Source organism: Cupressus sempervirens, chromosome 9, assembly GCF_028749045.1.
Source record: "Cupressus sempervirens isolate cs-2001-9-10 chromosome 9, ASM2874904v1, whole genome shotgun sequence".
In the NCBI taxonomy this organism is placed as follows: domain Eukaryota; kingdom Viridiplantae; phylum Streptophyta; class Pinopsida; order Cupressales; family Cupressaceae; genus Cupressus; species Cupressus sempervirens.
Genome location: NC_143126.1, coordinates 627,337,457 through 627,358,027, shown reverse-complemented (window position 1 = coordinate 627,358,027; position 20,571 = coordinate 627,337,457). Strand labels below are relative to the sequence as shown.

General features: G+C 34.7%; 2 protein-coding genes across 2 annotated transcripts in view; one reads left to right on the top strand and one right to left on the bottom strand.

The window, feature by feature from the left end:
• The window catches only part of ASPGA1 (N-terminal nucleophile aminohydrolases (Ntn hydrolases) superfamily protein), a 124,590-nt gene that overhangs the window by 89,710 nt on the left and 14,309 nt on the right, over positions 1-20,571 (top strand). Inside the window, exon 3 of the mRNA XM_089801412.1 lies at positions 19,834-19,920. Within this exon, the coding sequence (XP_089657538.1) occupies positions 19,834-19,920 (87 nt within the window). The remainder of the gene's footprint in view (positions 1-19,833; positions 19,921-20,571) is intronic.
• LOC149540268 (histone H1-like) lies at positions 8,994-9,408 on the bottom strand. Its single transcript, XM_089801413.1, has one exon. It carries the CDS (start codon positions 9,406-9,408, stop codon positions 9,037-9,039), a length of 372 nt encoding a protein of 123 aa, XP_089657539.1. The 3' UTR covers positions 8,994-9,036.

Sequence of the window (20,571 nt, the reverse complement as noted above, 5' to 3'; positions counted from 1 at the left end):
ATACTCACACCAAGGAGATGATGATATGGGAAATAATAGCAATGATGGATCATTTATGGAAGCAGAACTTTAATGCATTCCTCAAGATATGAATTGCATAGGACGAAATTATCACTCATGAGAACTAAGTATCACTAAATAGATACTATCACCCAACAATGTTGACAGAATGAGGGAGAATCTTACATTGTGGGGGGGAGGGGGGGGGGAATAATAGCCAATGTGTCATTCCCATTGGTTGACAAATGTTTGTATAGAGACATCATCTTATTTGATGCATATGGACCTTCATTGGAGCAACTTGTATCAAGAACATTAATGTGCAGATAAGTATTTATTATTATATTTACTTGCTTATTATAGTCCCTCTCTAAATTGAAATTATACACATACTATAAGAGTTATTTGCCTTGATCTTTTCCTTAGTTATTTGAAGTTGATCTTGCAAGGAAAAAAATAATGATACATTAGGTAGCTTATGACAGTAGCTTAAAAGAAGTTGTGATCAGGCTGGATAAAGTAAGGCTCTTGAAGCAAATATCCTTGATGATTGAGATTATGAGTATCCTTTTACATTAAGAGGGAGTATGACACTTCTTCGAAGGTAACACAGGAGCTTAGAAGATTGATACTCAGATGGAGTCTAGAAATACATGTGCATGATTGCATGATTTTGATGGGCCTACTCTTGAGTGCATCATGAGGAAGTATTGACTTATTAGTAGAAAAATAAAGATTGATATCAGATTCATAGTGAGTTTGATAGGTATCCTTGAGTGAAGAGAGCTTCTGAGGAAGTGACTAGAGGACCTGACTTACCATGATCGATGTTCAAAAGGAAATTATGAGGTGCAATCCTTTGTAAATGATATCTTCTCTATGAGAAGTTCTAAGTAATTTTATTGTAATGTATTCTTCTCTACAAGATAGAATTCAGGTGCAAGCCTTTGTACCACCCTCTGACTTGGTTCATGGTGGTTGCCTAAGTCACAAGGTTCGTATTCGGATTCAAGTTCGTCGATCATAAAATTCAAATGAAATTCGGCGAGGGTAAAAATTCAGGAAAAAAATCGACATTAAATTTTAGTTGTTTATATTGATGTATTTTTAAATATTAGTAATATATCTACAAAATTGTCAAAATAGTTTAACATTGCTAAATAGTTTAACTAAATAACTCAATATCAGTTTAAAATCAAATACTATTATATAAAATAATAGTATTATATTAAATATTATAAAATTCGGATGAAGTTTAGGAAGAGTAAAAATTCGCTGAAATCCGAATCTCATGGACGAAATTTGATGAATCCTGTGACTTAGGTGGTTACTATTTCACATATGAGATGTAATGAAAGGTGACAATTTTTCATTGACATATATAAATAGAAGGTAACCATTGTAAGGTGAGGATCTTATAAATGGTAGACCTGTTATCATGACAAACTTCATTAATTTGTTGTCCCAGAGTGTTGGAAGTCATTATAATGAATGTATCAACTAGAAGGTAACCATTATAAGGTGACGACCTTATCAATAGTTGACCTATCTCCTAACACCAAAATGTGTTGGAGCAAGTGTTATCATGGTTCTTCGGGCCGGATTTTGTCGGATACCTTGATAACCAACTTATCATGGTTCTTCGGGCTGGATTTGCCAAACACTTTGATAATCAAGTCATCATGGTTCTTCGAGCCAGATTTTGCCGGACACCATGAAAATCAATTTGTTATGGTTCTTCGGGCCGGATCTTGCCAGACACCATAACTTAAATCTATCATAGACTACACTTAAGGTGGTATTCAAATCTTATATTATAATTGCTGAAATTCTCTTTTTGATAAAGAGGGAGTGTTGAGAAATTTAGCCTCATAGTGAATTGAAAAAAATTCCATATGTAATATATGTTACTAGCTTATATATACCTATATATATATATTACGTCGAGAGTAATCGTTCTCGAGGTGCCTATTTTCATTTAATCCCAAGGTTATTTTAATACAGTTGGGATTTATGAAAATAGGCACCTCGAGAATGACTACTCTCGGCGTAATATATATATATAGGTATATATAAGCTAGTGGCAATCGCGGCGCAACAAGGAAAGTATTTTAAAAAATTTTTCTATTTTTTTTAAGGTTAGTGCCAAATTATTTTTTTCTTTTTAAATACATTTGTATAAACTTACTATAAAATTGTAATAGTGTAAACTTACTATAAAATTATTCTTGAACATTTTATTTTTTAATTCTATATATGGTGTCTATTTGCATCACTTTAATTCAATTTTATTTTAAGCATATTGTTACGTAAAATTTTATATTGAAGAGTAGAGTTATAGTTAGGGTTAGGGCTATTGTTAGGGTTTGAGTTATGGATAGGGTTAGAGTTAGGGTCAGGAATAGAGTTACAGTTAGAGTCAGGGTTAGCATTAGGGTTAGGGCTAGGGCTATTTTTAGGATTACAAATCTTGTTAGGGTTAGGTTTAGAATTAGAGTTTGAGTTAATGTTAGGATTAGGGTTAGAATTTGGGTTACAAATATAGTTAGGGTTAGAATTAGGGTTACAAATATAGTTAGGGTTAGAATTAGAGTTAGGGTTAGGATTAGGGTAAGGGCAAGGGTAAGAATAAGGGTTTAGGTTACAAATATAGTTAGGGCTAAGATTAGAATTAGAGTTAGGGTTTGAGTTAGAGGTAGAGTGAGAATTGGAGCTCGAATAAGGGCTAGAGTTAGAGTTGAAATTAGGGTTATAATTAGGGTTAAAATTAGGATTAGGGTTAGGGTTAAAATTAGATTTATGGTTAGAGAAAAGGGTAGAGAAAGGGTTAGAGTTACATCAGGGTTAAGGTTAGGTTAAGGGTTTGAGTCAAGGTTAAGGTTAGGATTAGGGTTAGGGCTATGGTTTTCGTCTAGATTAAAGTAAGGGTTAAGGTTGGCGTTAGAGTTTTGAGTCAGGGTTAAGGTTAGAGTTAGGGTTAGGTTACGATTTTAATCAAGGTTAAACTAAGGATTAGGGTTAGGATTAGAGTCTAATTATGGTAGAGTTAGATTTACAACTAGAGTTAGGGTTAGGGTTAGAGTTATATTTAAGGTTAGAGTTAGGGTTAGGGTTTGAGTTAGGATTAAAATTAAGGTTAGGAATAGGGTTAGAGTCCAATTATGGTAGAGTTGGATCTAGGGTTAGAGTTATGCTCATGGTTAAGGTTAGGGCTAGATTTATGCTTATAGTTAGGGTTAGGGTTAGAGTCCAATTATGGTAGAGTTAGAATTAGGGTTAGAGTTAGGGGTAGAGTTATGTTATAGTTAGGGGTAGAGTTATGTTAGGGTTAGGGTTAGGGTTAGTGTTAGGGTTAGAATTAGTTTTATAACCTTATAAAAGATTTAGTTATTATTTGAATTAGGGTTAGGGTTTGAGTCAAGATTAAAATTAAGGTTAGGGTTAGGGTTAGAGTTATGCTCATGGTTAGGGTTAGGGTTACAGTTATGCTTATAGTTAGGGTTAGGGTTAGAGTCCAATTATGGTAGAGTTAGAATTAGGGTTAGAGTTAGGGGTAGGGTTATGCTTATGGTTAAGGTTAGGGTTAGAGTAATGCTCATGGTTAAGGTTAGGGTTAGAGTTATCATTATGGTTATGGTTAGGGTTATAGTGGGGATAGGGTTAGGGTTAGGGTTAGGGTCTGAGTCAAATATTTTTTAAAATTTAATGTAAGGAGTTTAATTTAGATAAAATATATATATTTAATTTTTGGGATAGTGTAATGTAAAATGTTATAGTCATATGTAGATATATGGTTAGGAACAAAGTTACCATTACAGTTAATGTTAACCTTAGGGATAGAATTAGGGTTAGGGTCAGCATTAGGGTTAGGGTTGGAGTTAGGGTTAGGGTTTGAGCTATGGTTAAGGTTAGGGATAGAGTTATGGTTATGGTTGTTGTTAGAGTTATGGTTAAGGTTCGGATTAGAGTTATGTTTATGGTTAAGATTAGGGTTAGAGTTATGGTCATGGTTAAGGTTAGGGTTAGAGTTATGGTTATGGTTATGATTAAGGTTAGGGTTAGGGTTATAGTAAGGATGGGGTTAGGGTTAGGGTTTGAATCAAGGTTAAGGTTAGAGTTAGGGTTAGGGTTTGAGTTAGGATTAAAATTAAGGTTAGGGATAGGGTTAGAGTCCAATTATGGTAGAGTTAGATAGAGGGTTAGAGTTATGCTCATGGTTAAGGTTAGGGTTAGATTTATGCTTATAGTTAGGGTTAGGGTTAGAGTCCAATTATGGTAGAGTTAGAATTAGGGTTAGAGTTAGGGGTAGAGTTATGTTTATGGTCAAGGTTAGGGTTTGAGTAATGATCATGGTTAAGGTTAGGGTTAGAGTTATCGTTATGGTTATGGTTAGGGTTATAGTGGGTATAGGGTTAGGGTTAAAGTTAGGGTTAAGGTTAGAATTAGGGTTAGGGATAGTGTAAAGGTTAGGGTTAGGGTTAGAGTTAGAGTTAGGATTAAAATTGGGGTGAGGGATAGGGTCTGAATTAGAGTTAGGATTAGATTTAGGGTTATCGTTAGGGTTAAGGTTACAATTAGAGCTAGAGTAATCTATATACCTCTATATATATATATATTAATAGTTAACATAAATTCAGATTAATACTAAATTATATGTAAAAGTATATACATAGGTATATATATTATTTATGTTACCTATATATATATTACGTTTATATATAGAGTTGGTTATAATATTAAAGTCCAATTATGGTAAGAGTTAGATTAACGGTTAGAGTTAATCTAGATAGTGACTTAGAGTTAATCTATATATATATCCACTTAGAGTTAATCTATATATATATCCACTTAGAGTTAATCTATATATATCCCCATATATATAGCGACTGCCACCATATTAGGCTTTTAACTCTTGCTCTATTATTTATGTTACCTATATATATATTACGTTTATATATAGAGTTGGGTATAATATTAAAGTCCAATTATGGTAGAGTTAGATTAACGGTTAGAGTTAGGGGTAGGGTTATATATAGAGCTACATCAAGGTTAAGGTTAGGGTACGAGTTTGAGTCAGGGTTAAGGTTAGAGTTAAGGCTAGGGTTAGGGTTTTAGTCAACATTAAATTTAGGGTTAGGGCTAGGGTTAGAGTCTAATTATGGTAGAGTTAGAGTTAGATTTAGGTTAGAGTTAGGGGTAGGGGTAGGGTTAAGGTTAGGGTTAGTGTTAGGATTACAGTTAGGGTTAGGTTAGGATTAGAGTTAGGATTAGGGTTAGAGTTAGAGATAGGGGTAGGGGTAGGGTTAAGGTTAGGGTTAGTGTTAGGATTACAGTTAGGGTTAGGTTAGGATTAGAGTTAGGATTAGGGTTAGAGTTAGAGATAGGGGTAAAGAAATGGTTAGGATAAGGGTTAGGGTTAGGGTTAGGGTTAGGGTTAGGGTTAAGGTTAGGATGACGGTTAGGGCTAGGGTTAGAGTCTAATTATGGTAGAGTTAGATTTAGGGTTAGAGTTAGGGGTAGGGGTAGGGTTAAGGTTAGGGTTAGGGTTAGAGATAGGGGTAAAGAAATAGTTAGGATGAGGGTTACGGTTAGGGTTAAGATTAGGATCACAGTTAGGGTTAGAGATAGGGGTAGAGAAAGGGTTAGGGTTAGGGTTAGGGTCAAGGTCAGGGTTAGGTTTAGTATTCGAATATAAGTTAGGGTTAGAGTCTAAGTTATAATTAGGGTTATAGTTTGAGTTAGTAGTAGACAAAGCATTAGAATTATGGTTAGGGTTAGGGGATAAAGTAGGACCGTGGTTAGAGTTACGATTAGTGTTCCGTGTAGAGTTACATTTAGGAGGGAATCTTGTTCTTGTTAGACAAGGTTCTTAGCACAATGGAGCAATATAAGGATTACAATGTTCCTTAAGTAGTTTTATAATTTTATCAGTTAGGTTTATAAATAGACCATTGGTTAATGTTAATTATGATTAGCATGAATAGTGTAGCTACAAACACAAAGGTCAAGGAAAAATGTTTCAAATATTTGCAAGTATAGTCGAGAAGAATTTGAGCTAAAAAGTTAAATCAATTATTTATTATTCTGATACATAGATGAAAGGAGAACTATATCTCCTAATACAATTATTTAGATGAAGTAATAACTGAAAAAATGAAAGATGAGAAATCATCATATGGACCACGTGTAGAGTTCTCCATAATGATGTAAGTACATCACATATTCTTCAGAGATTAAAATCGTATTACGACCTTTGTTTGTAATATATAGGCCTCTTTCATCATGGGTGGAAATGCATCTACTTTTGCAGAAGCATCGCGTACATATTTGGCAACATTTGCCATCTCCATTATCTCTATCTCTTGTACATGATCAATTGATAAAGTTGCATTCTCAAGTGCTTTTACCATAGTTGCACAACATTGTTTAATTATTTGTGCACACTTCTGAAATTCTATCTCGAAAAAATGATTTGATCCTACAGAAGAAGTTGGGCTCATGTCGACAATGCTTGATTGTCTATTAGAGGCTGCCATGCCTGAAACAAATCATGGAAAACAATTTAGAAAGCATTAGCACCAATAAAAAAGAAGAATAAATGCATAGTTAATGAGAGGGACATAAATTTTAAATCAATAATAGTTTTGAAAAAACATAATAGGTCACTTAGTATAATCAGCTGTGGAGAAAATGAATATAAAAACCTAATTGTATTAGAATTGGTAATGAAATTTTGGGTATGGAAACATGGTAATATTATGACCTTTGAAGGATAGTGAAGAATATACAAACATACTTTTCAAATATTGAGTAGCAATGTATTGGTTGAAAGTCATGAAGCATAATCATTTTGATTTATTTCAATTGAAGAAGGTCTTTATATTTTATTCAAATGGAATGTATACTATATTTATCAAATTGTATAAACTATATTGTAGGACGAACCAATTAAAACATTTTTATTGTTAATAGTACTATCATCATCAACTAATTTGACCTAACTCCTTGTACATATCTTCCTCACTCCTAATTATTATTTTATTTAAGAATTTTTTTATTGCAATTCTCTAACATTTATTTCTTTAATTCTTTATTTTATAATTTCTTAAATTTAATTAAATACTTTAAATATATCTCAAATAATAATTGATTATAACTCTCATCTCTAATGCCAATAAATTGTATAATTGAACCATTCATAAACGATCACCTATAATAGTTTTTATAGAAATAAATGAACCATGTTGTGCCTTTTTCCAAATGCAATAGTTTCCTTGTTTAAAATGTTGGGAAAAATAATTGCTAAATAGAAGGATTATCTTTACTTTAATTTCTTTCTTCTATACTGATACTAATTAGATTGTTTTACCATTCATGAAATAGATGCCAAAACAAATGAAAAATAACATGACCATGCAAATTCCACCCATAAAAAATCATTTTTAAGAATAAGACCAAACATTAATTTTTTAAAAGTTAACACAAACCCATATGACTCAAGCTATTAGCTTATATTCTCATTCTTGAAATCTATTTTCATAGATGTTTTAGTATATGATCTACTTAATATAAATAAATTAAATAACAAAGTATACCTTTGACATATCTTACTTATAACAGCTACAAATATATCAATAAAATCATCAAGCTCCAAGAACACAACGACAATCGATTGAGACCATGATTAAAGGCGTATGAAGGAGGTGCACCATATGTTCAACAAAACGTCGATGACAAGTCAGCTTGAATATAATTCAATGGCGGTGACCTCCAAATGGCTACTTTGAGAACACGAAAGGCTTGTGAATTCCAACTTCGCATTAGGCTTGTCAAAGATGTATGAAGGAGATGCACCATATGTTTGACAAAATGTTGGCATTAGGCTCGTTAATGGTGGTAGGAGTGTCTGATGAAATCCTAAGATCAATGTTGAGCAGAGAGGTAATTCGGCATTTCACTGTATGGTTCAGCATAAGGCACTGAACTCCATAATGTTTTATGCTCACAAAGCATTTTAGTTCCTCCCATTTTGTAAAATTGATACCCCATCCAAGAATGCCCCAACAATGGAAAGCAATATGCGAGGAAAAGCAGGTTGAATATTTAACATCAAGAATATAATTTGAGTCAACAAGGTAAACAATGAAAAAGCTTTCTAGTTTTGAAGCTGAAAGGCAGAGTAGTCTTTCTCTAATGTTGCAGTGAATACAAAGAATGGCCAAATTCACCCCAAATGCACACGTTTATATTGTGGTCCATTCACATGAAGAAGACTATGAAGTGGAAATTTTATTTTAGTTAGGGGAATCTGTCCTAAGACAAATGCATGCAAACAAGAACAACGTTAGATTTTGTAACACAATTCAGACAGAAATGTTAGCATTTGCAGTCCCAGGAAACGACACGCTGCAAATGCGAAAACAAGAACAACGTATTTAATTTTCATTCAGAAACAAAAACTCATTCAACCACTCTCTCGTAGTCATCAAATGTGAAGTTCAATCAACTGACTTGAATTCAAACTTCGAAGATGAAATTTGGCCTATAGCCAACGTTATTCATATAGCTGATTACTGAAATAGGCAAACTTCCATAAAGGAAAAAATAGGCAAACTTTCATATAGAAAGAAATAGGTAGACTTCCATATCATACAGATAAAAACTTTTATATTTTTTTTTATGATCGCACACTGTCATGTGAATCATTCAAAATTTTCCATATCATATATATAACTTTCATATATTTATTATAATCACACGCCATTAAATTATCCACCTCATATTACACCCAGAATTTATAAAAGATTCAAGTTTGTCAATAGACAAATTTGCTCTGTTCAGGATCATACATATTGTACCAAAATTATGATATTTATAGTGCAAGTTAGCAAAATCACGAGGTTTACAAAACCAGGTGTACATATAGCGCATATTAACAAAATTACTACTTAATTTATATTTACAATCTTTACGGTAAAAGAGCCATTCCCCACTATAGTAGCAGAACTATATACAACATATAAAGCAATTAACACCCTATTTTTTCTGGACCGTAGGCTTGGTTGACTTGATAGTCTTCGGTGTCTTCCACGGAGTGCACATCTTCTTCGGCGATTTCACTGCCTTCTTTTTCTCAGCCTTGCTAACTTCACCAACACCCGCCATTTTCACCATCTTTTGCCGCTGAGGGTTTGTGGAAGCTTTAGCGGCTGCCTTTCCTTTAAGCTTAAAGGAATTCTTAACCCTGGTAAGCTCTCCTGCTTTCGTTAAATTCTTCAGTTGAGTAAAGAGCACCTTCTTGAAGTTTGCCTGCAACTGAGAATTGTATTTCTCTTCAATGACCTTTGTAATTGCCTGCTGGCTCGATCCGTTTCGCTCCTTCAAACTAGAGATCGCCTCCACTATCATCTGTCCACAAGAAATCTCAAACTTAAAACCTCTCCAGACACAAATTTATAGAACGTTACCTCTTAACAAAGAGAATTATCAAGTCAGAAGTCGGATATCTCTGTGTATGTTCGAATACGACAAGGCCAACATATTTAAAGTTTTGGAATGACTTTATGGCTTCCTGCCGTTACAAGATTGCCAATCGATTTGCATTCCATCGGTTGGAAAAAGAAAAATGAAAAGGAAGAAATATTGAAACGAAATGCAAAACAAATTGAAAATGCATTTATAAAATCATTTTTTATTAAATTAGTGTGTAACTACTCCCATTTCTTTTTTATTGACGGAGAATCTATTTTGGCATATTCCTATGCTGGGGATTTGTGCTGTGATTGTATAGAACGCCTCTCGGCGTAAATATATGTGTGTGTGTGTGTGTGTGTGTGTTGATGGATTTATGTTGATATCCTTATATATGCCATTCCAGGAATATCATACTGAGTCGATATCTCTTCATATAATTGAGAACACAAGGTGTTCTACAAATCCTCCCTAGCTAAGAGGGAGTGTTAATGTTGTAGCTTCAGTCAGATAAATTCAATCTGAGATTCATTGTTGTTGGTAAATCATCATTTTCTATATATACTTATTCATGTAATAATAATATATATTATTATATATATTAAAGTATATAATATATATATTATATTATATATATTAAAGTATATAATATATATATTATATTATATATAATACACATATATATACACACATATATATATATACACACACACATATATTATATATATACATATATATATATATATATATATATATATATATATATTATACTAATTATTATTATGAAATATATATTAATTAAATGATGATTAAACCTTGGAGACATGTCTCATATACTTATTCATGTAATAATAATATATATTATTATATATATTATAGTATATAGTATATATATTATATTATATATAATACACATATATATATATACATATACATATATATATTATACATATACATATATATATATATATATATATTATACTAATTATTATTATGAATTATATATTAATTAAATGATGATTAAACCTTGGAGACATGTCTCATCTTGACACATGTCTCCTCTCATATTTATATCAGATCCAAATCTGCATTTGAAAAATATCAATTACAATGGTCATACTATTACATTTGCAAAAAAGATCCATGCTACTTAACAAACTTAATATTGTTATCCCTTTGACCCTTTTAAATTTATTTGTTGGTACTATTTTGGTCGTGTCGGCACATTTGTAATCCTTAGGAATGTCTCTTGAAGCCATATACAAGGCCAAGTTAGTTATTCTTGTAGATATGCAAATTGGTATTTTCTTTGAATCTTCAAATTTTCATTAGAGTTTAGCTGTCTACCAATTCAGAGCTGAAAGATCCTCCCTACTTGGCATTTGTAGTTTGCTCTATTGTTGGTCTCTATCTATCCGTAGATGCGAAACTATGTTCAAATTCTAGAATCAATAAATATTTCCAGATACGTGTATTTTTATGTGTATCAAGTGGATGATTGTTTAGTGTATCTATTCTAATACTTGTGTCCAATTCAATACCATACCAAGATGAATTGGCGACTATACAAACCACACAGAAGGAGAGCAATGGAGTTTGTACGGTATTTAGATTGCATGCAAGGAGGAGGTGATCGTATGATCATATTCTTCTTTGTACAAGCACCATATTTCCATCATACGGTGGTTTATCCGTTGGCATATGAACTCTAGGTGGGTCCACATACTTCTATTCATATGACTTTGTCGTATAGAGGTTGATTTGCAGTGCGTCGTATAGACGAATAATCATCGTACGTTGTGACCACTGCTAGAAGACTGTTACGTGAAAGGGGAATTGTTCAAGGGTTGACCCTCTAGATTGGTGCATCCTAGGGTTCGTACAATTACAACTACCATAAAGACATTATAGGCGTACCATTAGAGTTGTGCATCCATTGGATTTTGCTTGTACTAGGTGCATGCCCCATATGGAAGAGGTTGTACTGCATGAACAAAAACTATGTTGCATAAGTACAGAAAGAAATAGTGAAGATTCTAGATGCCAAAATCATTTTCAAAGTACAAATGAGTGAATGCATTTCATCCATTGTCATTTCCCTAAAGAAAGAAGCAAAAAAGATCCAAATTTGTGTTGATTTCATATGCCTTAATGTCATCACAATTAAGGATCCCATCCCAATTCCATTCACTAACAACATATTGGAAGAAGTGGTAGGGCACGAGATGTACTTGTTCATGGATGGATTCTCAGGCTTTAATCAGTTAGTATCACCAAGGAAGATAAACTAAAGACCATGTTCATGGTTGAGGACAGGGTGTATGCATAGAATAGGATGCCCTTCATGCTTTGCAATGCCTCCACTACTTTCTAGAGAAAAACACTTTATATATTTGATAAGATGTTTAACAATTTTAAGGCCTTTTTGGATGACTAGTCCATATATAGTGTGGGAAGGAAACCCGCCTTATCGTGTTGAGGGAGCCAATGGAACAGTGTCAGTAAACATGACTAGCACTCAACCCAAAGAAGTGTCAACTCAAGGTAAATTGCTTAGTCATATAGTCAACAAGGAAGGTTGAAGACGAACCTCGACAAGATAAGTGTTATCATTCAGATGGAAAGCTCGAAGGATGTGACTAGAGTGAAATCTTTCTTAGGGCATGTTGGTTACTACCATCGGCTCATCAAAGGAAATGTACATATATCATTTCCATTCGACAAACTGGCCAAGAAGGGTGAACTATTCGTGTGGGGAACAAAACAGGATGAGGCATTCAAAGAACTCAAATCTAGACTGGTAAGTGCACCTAGTCTAGCATATCTAGTCTCAGACAAGGAATTCCATGTACAAGTGGATGCCTCAAATTATGTCATCGGAGATACATTGGCACAAGATGGTACAAAGGATTGGACCATCCTATACTTTTTGCTAGCAGTTGTTGTCAAGAGTAGAAAGAAATCACAATGTGACAAAAAGGGAGGCGTTGGGTTATGGTGTACGCCATGCAAGAATTCTGATAGTACTTCCTCCCCATCTCCTTCACATTCTATATTAATCACTAGACATTGGTGTACTTGGTAAACAAGCTAGTCATATAAGGAATGGTAAGTCAGTGGCTACTCCTACTCCCAAAATTTACATTAACTATTATGGTACAGCTTGGGAAAAACCACATCATTGCAGACCAACTATCAAGAAAAAAATCAGAAGAGCCTCCAGTGGGGGTGAATGAAGACTTTCTAGATGCTCATTTATTTCAGATAGCGGTCCTACTTCCCTGGCATGAGAATATTTGTAAATATCTATCAACTTCCACGTTTCCTCGAGAGATACCACCAAGTAAAGAAAGAAGATGGTTTTGGAAAGTAAAACGTTCCAACTTATCAATGGGTTTTTGTACAAGATGGGACCTGACCAAGTCTTGCATAGGTTAGTCACAGAGGAAGAGATTTTGAGTGTATTGAAGGAAACCCATGAAGGGTTGGTAGGAGAGCACATAGGGTTGGGTGCCATCATATTGATGCCCGTGAGTGGGTGCTTGGATGTGACACCTCCCAAAGGGTGGGAAAGCCCTTGAAAGGAGACTTCGTGTCGTTATTTCCCTCATAGCCACACGAGTTGTTTGAAAGGTGGGGCCTTGACTTTATAGTATCCCTAAAGGTGACTGCTCCATGTTGATGCAATTATATAGTAGTTACCAGAGAGTACTCGAAAAAGTGGGTAGAGGCGAGGGAACTTCTAGATAACACCACACTTAGCACAACCTGATTCCTTTATGAGAAAATTGTGACACGATTGGGTATTACCCATGTACACGAGTGATCAAGGGGTGTAGTTCGTGAATTAGGTAATCTAGACCATGACATAAGAGTTTGAGTTTTGAATATTCCACAATTTGTCGAGCTCGTACTACCCTCAAGCTAGTGAACATGCTAAATCTACAAATAAAGTGTTGGTTTCAATTTTGTACAAGAGTTGCAGAGTGGAACAAGGGGATTGGGAAGAAAGATTCCTTGCAGTACTCTGGATGTATCGGGCTGCATATAAAATAATAGCAAGACACACATCCTTCCATCTCATTTATGGACAAGAGGCTGACCTGCAAGCGGTAGTAGAGAACTGACTAGGAGATGCTGAAAGCTTAAGGGAATGATGGTTTACCCTATTGAAGTTGGATGAATGATGGATGTTAGTACAATGGGCAACAAAGGTGGCACAACAAACATCTTTGGTGGATGAATTTCTGCCCAGGATAGTTAATCTTGAAATATAATGGTCATAACAAAGTTAAGCTTGGGAAGTTCAAAGCTCATCGACTTGGACTTTATGGAGTCAGGGAGGTGGGAAATAATGAAGCTGCAAAACTTACCACCCTAAATGATAGGCCTATCAAAAAACCAGTAACCGAGTCCATTTTGAAAATTCATCAGGAGAGGGAAACACACATTGCAGCAATCAACATGCTCACAACTAGGGGAGGTTGGATAATTGATCATGATAAGGAGATCAAGGAAGGCCTAGTAATCTCAGAAGAACCATATAGGAAAGGCTTGGATTAGGTCAAACCTATGATGGTACCCAAAGGATGACTTGCCAGGAAGCATGTTGATGAAATAGTAGTGCTGCAAGTGCATAAGCACCTCATGAATGAATTGTTTGGACTATTGACACTATGGGTGAGGATAAATGGATACTAGAGATGGAAGGCGCCCTATGAAGGAAGAAGATAACACTTTATGGCCTATGACATTGATGAAGTTGAAGAACAACGTAAGGAGGAGCAAGCAAGCAAGGGAGAGGTTTTCCAGGAAGACCTAGAGGAGGCAATTGACCTGGAAGAGTATGACATCACCCTTGGGCCTTGCTTAAAGACGATAACAAAGACAGATGACCTGTTCATCTTTGAAGGAGATAGGTACATTGATCAACTCATCCTAAAGTATGTTGCAGAAGGACAAGAGGCCTTGTACAAACCCACCTCAAATGCATGATGGAGAGTAATTCCAAACCAACTGGTCCACCAATGGTAAAAGGGGATGAAGTAATATGGTCTCAAATGTACATAGGTTTCTATGTGGATGGGAGCTATAAGGGGGTGGGACACACATGCCTAGTAGATAAAATATTTGACCTCGAGTACTTGGGAACCTATTGTGAAAACAAATGTTACAAGATACCTTTAGGCACTTGCATGTGGAAATATGCTTATGAGGTTAAGGTCCACCATAGTGAGGAGAGAGGTGTAAAGAGGGGAGGAAGTGAAGAAAACAAAGAACTCCAAAAGAAGCCAAACATTGGAACGACGAAGGTAAACGACAAAAAGGCAATAAAAATGAAGAAAATGCATTTTAAATTTTTTGAAGGGAAGCATATGAAGGTGGAACAAGGATGTAGGAGACCACTAAAACAAGGAAAATCAAAAGCTATGTCTTCTTGGAAAAAACAAAAAATTGAGCAAAATTAAGAGTTAAGGCCAAGAAGATTAGAATCAAGGGAAAAAGGGATGGAAAAATAAAAAGGGAAAAAGCTATGATTAAAAGGCTAATTTTAGAAAGAATTGTAAAATATAAAAAAAAAAAAAAATTAGAGGATGGGGAAAGTAAATATGAATAACATAACAAAATCAAAACATTAGTCTTCCTCATAAAAAGATGTTATATTAAAACCCTACTTCTAGAAGGTTTTGATAAATTTTCAGAAGATCGAGGAGTTGCACACAAATAGACAGGAAGATGAACAAACTACCTAAGGTGGAGGAGGAAGTGACACAAACACAAAGGAAGGTGACCATATGGACCACAATACGAAGGGAAGAGGCTTGCATTGTGTCGAAGGAAAGATTGTGTATGAGACTGCAAGTCGTACGACTTAGGTGGAGGGGCAATGTACAGAAGGCCACTGTACAGAAGATAGAGAGACATGCCGAATAGGCATGGAGCACAATGGAGTTACCATATAGAAGTAACACAGCATAATTACCGTATGTTGTACAGAAAACATGAGCAAGGACTTTGGCATAGTTACTGCATGTTGTATAGAAGGCATAGACTTTGGTCATGGAATAGTCATCGTATGTCATATGAATAGAAGGAATTAACAAAGGCATAAGAACATACACTGTATAGGAGTAGTAGTTGAATAACCATATGACACAATACACTAGTATGGTACAATGTTGTGCAATCCGTATCTTGTGAAGTTTAGTATGGTGTATTACTTAAACAAAGAAGACTAGGGAAGTGCTAGGGGGTACCATACAACAAGCGAATTGAAGAAGTGTCTAAAAGGAGAAGGCGCGATGGTGAAAGGTAGTTTTGGAAACCCTAAAAAGGGTAGTTATGATATCAAATATAAATATTGCAAACAAATACTGCAACCTCCAGTGTCAAGAAGAAATTCAAGAGAAGTTACAAAAAATGAGTAGGCGATTGTAGAAAACCTCATGTTTGAGAGCGTGATAGGAAGTGAGTGCAGAGTTTGGTGGGAGAGCACCCTAGATAATCACCAATTGAAGGACTCAAGAAAGCCAAGGTAGGAAAATTATTTTTATGCCCATCTTTAATCTCAAGGAATTAGAGCCTATACTATGGACTATGGTGTGATACACATAAGTCTACCATCAGATATTTTGACCAAACAGTGGTTTTATCCTACACACCAAAGATTTCAACAAACTGTTTGGTGTGCCATACAAAGGGTATTTTGCCATGAAACCCTCCTCAAAAATGTCTTTTGAAGATAAGGTATTGTTACTAAAACTATCTTGAAGGGCCGACCTTTTGGAATGACAAGGAGAAAGTCTTTGGAGCAACAACAATAGTAGAGGGCTCAAGAAATCATTCATAACCTCTATAGAATGGAAATGCATAATGGATCTAGTAAAAAATAAGTTTACAGGAGCAAGTAGAGCGTTCAATGTTGCCATTTGGATGTTAAAATTGATGAATGATCTAAAAAATAGCAATGTACAATTGGAGGTGGGTTTCATCGGAACATGTTAAGGACTTGTTTCAATTAAAACACAAAATGTTATATAAGCCACATGATATGATTGCATTATTCTTGGAGGCTCTAGCATACAGGCACCACCAGAGCAAATGAGAAAGTTGATACCAACAAGCTGTGTGGAGCCCTACCTTCTTCAACTACGACAAATGACATGGGCAACATGAAAGGCAAAAGAGGGGCACACTTTGGCATTAGAGCAAGATGTAGTGTTGGAGTTGTGAGTGGAGGAGTTGGAGAATGAGTTGGCATAGGGAAAGATAGCTTGTGTAGGGAAGGAGCAGCTAACAGCCACCTTGGGGAAATTGGAGAGTACTCAGAAGGATTTGATGTATGCATTGAGACTGCATAGGGGAAGTATATGGTAGTAGATAAGGATCTCAAGCTTCTCCCCTAGTAGCTTCAGCATCCAACGTCTTCTACCACTCCAAGATTGTCCCCTCACCCTTCTTCATAATAGATCTACATTTTCTTTCGTACACGGCAGAAATTTTTGTTGTAGTCATTTGGAAGATGACTTCTTTTTTGGGGGGCTGATGTTAGCTGTAGTTTAGTGGGCAGAAATAATACTTATGTTTTATGTTTAAATTTAAGGATGACATTGTAATGATAGTTGGTTTTCAAGTAGTTGTAGGAGGATAGCGACGGTTGGTATATTCAACCAACTGTTGAGCACTTTATATATAGCTGGATGGTTTCAAGAATAGACTACAGTTATTACGACATTACATGGAAATGAAGTTTATCATTTTGCCTGTATTATGTATGACTTTCATTTTAATTATTATGTTCTTTATGCTACTTTATGAATATTCGTGTTTACTCTGTGCAAGTCAATAAACACATCTTGTAAGGAGTAAACAATGACCAGTAGCAAAATATCTCTTGCAGCAAAAAGGTAGACCCTTAGAGTCAAAAATTTGAGACCACGATCTAACCCCAACAAGCAAGACAACATCTCTAGGAAAATCCTTTGAGGTGTCAATTCCCAAAAGAATTGCAAGGAAAAATAGAAATGAAGCATCAACAATAACAAATCGAACAATAGCATTTCCAGTACATTCAAAACAAAACTTTTCCCAAACTGCAGAGGTACATGAGGAAGTCTGACCCAAATAAGGAAAACAGACAAAGGTTCAATAAAAGAAAGCGAATGCTTACCCCATAGCCAAATATCACCCTGCTGAACTCGAGACCTATCATCCTTAGATTGGAAGGACACCACAAAGAAACCCCCACCACAAAGGTTAAGTTTAATCCTGTCATCAAGAAGGGTCCTCTAGGACTCCAAAAATCATTTGTTCGAATTTGAAAGGGAAGGCCAAAAACCATTGAACTTGCAGATAAGAGCACAAGGACAGAAGTTGTCTAAATTGTCCAACAGTGCCTATCTACAAATAACCTCCGAAGAAGAACAACAATGCTACATTGCCATAGGAAAGATTTGTTGGGGGGGGGGGGCGGGAAGCATTATCGTCCACAAACAATGAATCGGGACATAAAGATGGAAAATTAGTCACAACAAGAATGCCACTAGTTGTGGGTAGAAAACTAGTGGCAGATGGTGAACAATGAGTAACTAGTGAACTAGTTGTGAGTGACGAATCACTGGCCGACAATAAACCAGTAGTGAGCAATGAGCCACCACATGCAAATTTGAGTGCATAACAGCTTTCAACAGAAAGCGAGAGAGCCATGTTTCTTTTATAAGAGGATTCATATTTAATTTGCATAGCACTTGCCTTTATTTTTTGAAGTGGTTTTTGTATGCTTCTAAGAAATTACTTATTTTTAATCTTGCACTATGTTTCGTACTATTAATAAAGTGTTCTTTTGTTTAAATGGATCCTATTGTTGATATGATTGTATTGGTCTTTGTTTTAACCAGTAGATAGTATTTGTTTCTGATGCATGTTAACAAAAAATCCTCATCGTGAGATGAAAAAATTTCAAGTCATGTATTGAAATCTCCGAGATAATAATGATAGTGCAAGTTTTTCTTCTAGTTATTTGTGTCCATGTAAAACCCCAAAAGGTAAATTGTATAATGTGCATAAATAGTGAATTTGTTTGTTATTTTAGATTGCAGGATAATAATAGGAATTTTGGAGCTTTCCTTTCAAATTTAAAGAGAGGATTTCATCACAAACTGTTCTAGTTTGAGTTTTCTTGAAAGGGCAATTTAAAATGATTAACAAGAATTGTAGTATAAGATTCTCTACTTAGGAATATCAATGGTTACCTAGTGGCATTAACTTAACGAATGGAGCTTTGTGAGAAGATCAGTAGTTGCCAAACTTTCCTTCAAAATGCAGGTTTGAGGGAATCATTGCATAACTTTAACTGATCAATGCATGCCTATATTGTGTTTGCAGTCAGGATATGATGTCTAGTATTATGTTTCAATAATGTTGGTTATCCGACTGTAATAAATGTCAGCTTTCGGTAGTTATAGACATCGGGTAGTTTTAAGTGTCGGTTTACGGTTTTGTTCCTCCTGACAATAGTTGTGTCATTCAAATATATTGTCTCTCATCAAGGAATGTAGTATGATTTTGTTGGATCAACTCTAATCCTTGGCCGATCATCTCTGGTCTTCTTCTTTAATATATTCATGTGTGAATAAAGACATTTTACTCCTATATCTGGTATGCATTCTCATCTTTATTATTAATTAATGTATTTAATTTATCATATATAGCAGTAAACAGCTTTGAAATAGGAGTCTGTCCTGTAAATGCAAAATTTTGTGCAAGGGAAACCTTTTATGCATGCTTTTCTTACCTCTTGTTTCATGTTTGGGAGTTGTTATAGTTGGAATATAAATTAAGAAATAAGAGTATTATTATTCACAAGTGACGAAAAAGTAGTGACATTGTTTTATTAAATGCATATCATATCATGTGTCAAGGGAGTACTTATGGGAATACAACTACCAGCCATGACCATAATAAATACAAGACTCTTCTTACTAAACAACTGAAATAGGAAGTACTCCATGTTTTCTTGCATCTCCAGAAAAATGTCTTGCTAAATATGAAACCAGACTTATTTTCTGTGAAACAAAATTAATGTTATAAGAAGGCTAGGTTACATTCTGTTTTTTCTTATGAGTTGTTACCTGTATTCACTTTTGGGTTATTTTGTATTGTTATGAATGAAATGAAGGAGTGTTGAACTCATGAATGATGCATATACCAAGCATGTAAATCTTTTTGGATTTTGTGGCATATTTGGATTTATATGATAAGGTTTCAGACTATCGAATATGAATTGTCTTTTTCTATAACTCCTATATGAATTTTGTGTTTCATTTTATGGCTTACTTTATCTAGTTTGAAATTGCTCCTTAGGGTGTGGAGACTGCTAGCATGGAAAACTTCATTACCAAAGAGAATGTGGAACGACTTCGACAAGCAAAAGAGACTCAGAGAGTGCAGGTTAGTGTCATCTCAACATTCAAATATTACTTTGACTTTGTCCAAATTTGGCACATTTATAGAAATTGCCTCATCTTTGGGAACAATGGTACCAACAACAATGATACAAAGAGCATCGAAGGTTCTATTATGTCTATTTTAGTTATCATCATTCTCACCAAATTATCAAATCAGATTAAGATGCAGTCATCTCCAATACTGTTTCTTTTATGGACCTAATTGAGCAATCATCAAGTTTGTGTGCATAGTAGACAGCCATACAATGATGAATTATTAATAATGTATAATATAAGAAAATTCAATATAGATAACATTTGGGTGTATAAAAAAGAAACAATTGAGAGTGCTGATGATCACATGGAAAGCTTAAAGTTACCATTGTGATGTTGTTTTCTTGCATTTTCATTTATAGAAATAGATATTATCAATTAAGGAGATTGATGATAAAAATCTCAACACAATCTAATCCAGAAGCTAAGCACCATAGATATTATCAATTTTAAAAACAAAGACGGCTAGTTTAGGACCAAGTATTTTATATTTGGACATAAATGGAGAAATGGACACAAGTATTTCTTAGATATGGAAAAAAGGTTCAATCAATTTAATGTATTTTATTACTTGAAGGGGTTGGTTGCAGTAGTAATTGGG